This window comes from Plasmodium fragile (assembly GCF_000956335.1).
Source record: "Plasmodium fragile strain nilgiri unplaced genomic scaffold supercont1.105, whole genome shotgun sequence".
Lineage (NCBI taxonomy): Eukaryota > Apicomplexa > Aconoidasida > Haemosporida > Plasmodiidae > Plasmodium > Plasmodium fragile.
The window spans coordinates 9,622-15,731 of record NW_012192685.1 but is presented as its reverse complement, the minus strand read 5'-3'; the positions used below and the strand labels follow the sequence as shown (position 1 = coordinate 15,731).

Genomic DNA, 6,110 nt, shown 5'->3' with positions numbered 1-6,110 from the left:
CTTTCTCTCGAAATATATTAAACTCATATTACTTCTGCAGAAAAATTTTAACAATTAGTAATTACCTTAATTTTATTCTCACAAGTAAATGTTCCCAATTTTTCGAGATGAAACAATTCAAAATATTAAGCTCGCCTAGGTTTGTGTTCTCTTTTTTCACTTTGATCCATTTTGTGCTGCTGGTAAAAAGATGAAATGGAATTATTTTTTATGTCCAAAAAACAGAACAAACACATTTTTCGTTCAAAAAAATGGCATTCCCTACAATTACTTATTTATTTTGTCTTTTTTTTTTTTCGAATTTGGTAATAATCCTTCTTACAGAATAGTGGTATCAAGCAACATGGAAATTTCCTGTCATCACAACTAGATGTAACGGCACCCCCAAGACAATTGTGCGAATGTACAGCCAGTGCAAATGTGTATGCTGATCAATGTGCGCTAAATCCTGACTATCACGATAATGAGGGCAGCTTTGAATTAGGTAATGAACATATCGATGATGGTACTTCTGGTCAAGTAGAACATATCGAATGCGAAGAAGAGGATGAAGTAAGAGGAGTAGAAGAACTGGGAAAACTAGAAGGTGGACAAGAGGAAGAATGGGATGTAGAAGACGATGATAAAGACCTGAAGAACTATGAAGGGGCAATAAATATAGCGTCCATATTGAAAAAACATTTGCCCCTGATGCCGAAAGATGAAGTCGAGTTTCTACTGATTGAATGTGTTAGAATTCAAATATCGGATTACTATGGTGCCATGGATAATTTATTGAGCGAACTGCATGAATTAGCCTCGAAATATGGAATGCCAGAGGAAGAGAAAATGAAACTGTGGAATGAATGCGAACAAGAATTATCTAAAGATTTTAAAGAAGTAGATGATTATTATCATGAAATTTATAATATTAATATGAAGGCCGATACAGTAGAAACCGTTTCTTTCCTTTCATCCTTAACGAATTTTCTCAACTTGTGGAAAAAATGTTTACAGGAAACTGAGAAAAAATGGTACACCATTTTTAATGAGAGGACTCAAGAGTATAAAGCAAGTGCTCAAGAGACCGTATTGGATGCATAAGTCAATGGATCAGACACTAAGGAATCGAAAGAATAATGAATTAGACGCAGCTGGTCACCAATAGGAGAAAATATGAAGGATGTAAATAGAACACATATTCCGTCCGCAGCGCTATAATTTGTACAGCAGTTTACAATAAAATGGAGAAATAATGGCTTAGTCATTGTAGACATATTAGAATTGATAAAATGAAAAAGCAAAAAAAAAAAAGAAAAATTCTTTCCAGCCATACAAGGAAACATAATAGATCAATTATGAAATTCAATTTAGTATATTATCGGGTACACGAATATGTATGCGCCTTTTTTGTCCGTTTCAGTGTCGCAAGAAATGTCTATGTTTACAATAGCGCTCGTAGTAAATATATATATTCATACACATATATGTACATAAGTATATCACATTTGTGTAACCTTTCCTTTTTTTGTGCAATATTGCTCGTGACCAAACTACCCTTTTTAATAGTAACCAGTATGCTCGTTTTTCTGTTGTCTTTTACTTTTGTGTTTTTTGTTTCTCTGTGTTTTTGTTGTCGAAATTCACTCAGGACACTACCTGCTCCTGTGTCGTCAGTGTTCTTCCCACAGGTGTTGTCAGTTTCCGAACTCGTTCCAAAAGACACAGAGGTACTTGATGTAGCTCCGTATACACCTCGGCCTTCATTCTGGACTGTGGAAAACCCTGGTGTCTTAGGGCACTTACCTGTTTCTTGCGTATCCTTTGATGTTGGCGTTGCTGCTGCGGCTCCAGGTTCTTTAGCTTCGTTGTCTGGTGGTGGTGGTGGAGGTGGTGGGGGTTGTTGTCCAGGTCCTGGTCCCTGACCCGGTCCTTGTCCCGATCCTGCCTGATCATTTTCGTTCTTTGGTTGAGGAGGTGGGGGTTGTGGTACGGATGGTGATGTTGGGACCGGCGCGTCCGCAGCAGATGTTTCTGATCTCCCTTTGGGTGAGGGAGCCGCCGGTAGTTGCGCGTTCTCACTACTGTCGTCCTGAGTACTGCCTTCCGTGGACTTCGTGCCGTCGTGGTTTTTCTTCTTGGCTTCCGCTGCTGAAAACAGGAGACCGGAAGAAAGATGGTAGAAAGATGATAAAAAAAAAAACGGACACCAGTGGTACAGAAAGAAGGGGGCCGGGACGGTGCGGTCAGGTAGCGGCAGGGTGGGGGTGCGGCTCGATGCATGGATCGATGCAGTGGGTCGAGGTACGACTCGGTGGAATGCGCACTCGGTGGACTGGGTCGGGATACATGATAGCAGTACAACTTTTATTTGTCGCCGTCATCTCGTCCGCCGTCCTGTGCCTCGTCGCCGCTACACGGTACGCTCGCCGCTGCCATCGTGGTCGCCACTCAACGTCAACGAAGTCGTTTGCTGTGCTCTTCCGCCGGGTGTGCGTTGTTGTGGTGGCGGCATTCCTACTATTCGTAGCTGCCGTATATTCGTACCATTCATATGCTTATCTCTCATTTCCTGAATTTTCTTTTCTAATGCTTCCTTCACTTCGTCCATTTTCTTGGTTGCTTTCTTCCTTAGTTTCTCCTGTTCTGGCTTTATTTCAGTGATTTTCGTTTCGTTCACCACATTCGGGTTACCGTCCTTCATCTTTCCCTGTGTATAATGCGCCCACTTCGTGTTACAGAACCGCGTGTCTTCTATATTCTCGATTCCTTGCAATATTTGCCCTTCGTACAATAACCACTCTGCTACCTTCCAATTTATGGCGTGTGCCGACCTTGTATGCTGGTCATACCCACATGCTGTACACTTGCCTGCTGTAACAGGACCCCCGACCACTCCAGCTCCGTGTGTTCCCGCGCTCTTCATATGCCTGAATGCTATCCGGGCATATTCTACACCTCTCTTGTATCCTCGTTGCCCGTTGCAATACTTATTTTTCAGTAGATGTCCAAATACATTCACTACTTCACATCTTAACATATTCTCCTTTTCGTCCTCGTCTGTGCTCTGCCGTTCCCCTGTATCGTGTTCATTCTTATCCCACCTGTTTGCGAAACCCCATGCAACACTCATAACTCTGCACCTGACTACGTCCGCCACTGTCTGATCTTTCCTGGGTGCGGGGTCCACATCATCCCAACCTACGTTATAACAGTTTGCACCATATGCATCCGCGAGGTCTTTGTGTTCATCCATATATTTCGTAAAATGTTCCAACACTTGCTTCCACTTGTTCCATTCGTCCTTCTACGTTTGGCACGTGAACATACAAAAGTCCTCATGAGCACGTGCTACCTATGTTATTCGCAGTCAATACATGTACACCGTGACATATATGCATGTAAGCCTATGAATAAATTCCTGTTATATTGATTCCTGTTTCCGCGCCATCCTTGCTCTCGCTGTGTAATCTAACTTACATTCAGAGGAGGCACCACATACACTGCGGTACGCGGCCGCTGCTGGGCTCTATCTGCAGCACACGCCTCGCCGTGTCCAGCCTTCACGATCTTCCCGTTCTCCTTCCCTCCTCCGCCAGGAGCACCGCCCGTACCACCGTTACCACCACCAGGTGATGCCATGCGGCTGGACCGCGTCTTCGCTACCGCCTCCTTCGTTGGCACCGGTTTCTCCGCTACTGGTGTGGCAGGTACCTTGCCGTCCTTGCCGTCGTTGCTGCCTTCCTTGCCTCGTTCTTCCCTCCCACATAATATGTGTGTTCCTTCGCTCTCCGCCCCCGCTCTCTCTGCTCGCCTTCTCTGGATCTCTTACTCGAAACCTTTCCCTCGAACCTTCTTACTCGGCTACTTCGTCGAATCCGTCGTACACTCGGCCGCGTGGGTCGACAATCCCCTTTATTCGGCCGTGTTTGCTCGGAGAGACAATCCTCCTCCGTCTTACACTCGGCTACTTCGTCGAATCCTTCTTACACTCGGCCGCGTTGTTCGACGCGTGGCTCGGAGAGACAATCCGCCTCCTTCTTACACTCGGAGACAATCACGTGCATGAGGACGCGGTGACGGCTAGCAGCAGAATACGAGGGATACCAGAGAAGGAAGCGCAGAATGCGCAAGAGCACAAAGAGAAAGGGAAAAACAAGAAAAGCAACGTGGGCGCAGTGCGCAGCATGTAGGAACGGTAAAGCAACCAACAGGGCACCAAGAGTAAGCAGCAGTTGCGTTGACGAGCGATGTCGCATGAACAAACAAACAAGAAAAAGAAAACCTTAAGTCCTAAACCTCCTAAACTCTGAACGCTTACACATGGACTTAGTACCCTGAATCCCAAATCCGGATTCCTAAAACCTGAACCATAAACCCTGAACCTTAGGTAAAATGGAACTTACATCTTTAAGCCACAAAGCGTTGGGAACTAGATTCCCAAACCTTAAAACAGTGTGACCCAGATACCTGAATCTTAAGCCCTACTCAAAACTATATTCTGAAACCTCTAAACATTGAGACCTATATCCATAAACGGTAAGCACACTGAAAACTAGGAAAGCGAAACCTAAACCCAGAAACGCTGAAAAATGGCATCCTGAACATTAAAACATACAGACACCTAGGTTCCTGAACCATAAAAACCGTACTGCAACCTACGATCCTGCACAATAAACCTATGTTTTTTTATCACACTGTTTTCTAAGAAGATTTATATATATTATATGTTACTGTTCATTATTCCTTTTATATTTCTTTTAAAAATATATTTAAAATAAATTTTGACCTACATGTTTTCGCACTAAAAAAAGGAATACTGTAATAACGCCATTTCAAAACTTACAACCCAAACTTATCAATTAAAGAGCTAAGAAAAAAATATATATTATGAATAAAAACTGCAAATATATATAATACAAAAATAATTATTTGTTTTTTTGTTAGATGAATATATCTAAACGGAACAAATTTTTTTTTTGTTAATTATTTGAAGGAAATAGTAATTCCGTTTATTTAGAGCACCATTATGTGACCATAAATAGATTATTTGTTCTTTTTTTTATTTTTTTCTTTTGCAAGCATTTTACTTTTGATTTAATTCTTTCTTTTTTTTTATATAAATAGGCCATATTATTTGGTACATTACTTCGTAGCCAATTTTTTATATTATATTTACTAAAACAATATATAATATACTTATCTGGATAATTTTTTTTTTTTTTTTCTTTTAAATGTTCTTTATTTGAATTTCTTGTAATTACCATGGTTGGGTTAAAGTTTTCTTCGTGACATATACTATTTAATCAGATTTTGCGGCCCTTATTTATAAATTATAATATATAATTAGATTATATAGGTTTCAGTTCGATCCTTTTTCATTTGTTGATTATTTTTTGTGACTTTTTGCTTTAAAATGTTTTCTTTTTAGATCTGCGTTTTCTGCTCAACCTGTTTGTTGGCCTCTTAAAACATGTTTTATGCCTATATGGTTAACGTTTCATGTACCCCTTACCATTATGAATTATTGTATTGGATTTGGCTATATACATTACATATGTATATTAGTTAATTTCACGTTGCACTAATTTATTTAGTTTTTTTGAATTGTTGTGCGGACATTATATTTACATGGGGGTAATAGTAGCTTGAAATCGAACGAAATGCTTTATATATTAAAAAAACAGAAACATATTTTGCATTCATTGGTGTTTTAATGTTGTTCATTATATGTTATATAGAATATTGATTATTTTTTTTTTTTATGAATTGATAGTTTCCAATGTTATCATGGTAGACCGCGATTCATTTAGCAGTGCAGAAAAAATAAAGACAACGCAGTTTGATGAAACATCTACGCAGATTGATGAAACATCTACGCAGATTGATGAAACATCTACACAGATTGATGAAACATCTACGGAGTTTGATGAAACGTTCAAGGGGATAGATGGAACACCCATGATTGATTCTTTTTTTAATAAGGATGGTTTATTATTGAGAACATATGGATGGTTAGTAAAAAATGCTATAGGCATTATAATACTAATACATGGTTTAAATTCGCACGTTAGGTTTGGATTTTTAAGACATAACGTTGATATAATAAATTATGAAAAGGCTTTGTTAAA

General features: G+C 40.0%; 2 protein-coding genes across 2 annotated transcripts; one reads left to right on the top strand and one right to left on the bottom strand.

The window, feature by feature from the left end:
* Positions 1-107: 107 nt before the first annotated feature.
* On the top strand, positions 108-1,083 carry AK88_05232 (uncharacterized protein; the record flags this gene model as incomplete). The annotated part of the gene is made up of 2 exons (XM_012482834.1): positions 108-182; positions 325-1,083. The coding sequence occupies 2 exons, from the start codon at positions 108-110 to the stop codon at positions 1,081-1,083; spliced, it is 834 nt and encodes a 277-aa protein (XP_012338257.1).
* A 340-nt stretch (positions 1,084-1,423) lies between these two features.
* On the bottom strand, positions 1,424-3,621 carry AK88_05231 (uncharacterized protein; the record flags this gene model as incomplete). Its single annotated transcript, XM_012482833.1, has 3 exons — positions 1,424-2,130; positions 2,527-3,286; positions 3,460-3,621. The coding sequence occupies 3 exons, from the start codon at positions 3,619-3,621 to the stop codon at positions 1,424-1,426; spliced, it is 1,629 nt and encodes a 542-aa protein (XP_012338256.1).
* Positions 3,622-6,110: the final 2,489 nt, after the last annotated feature.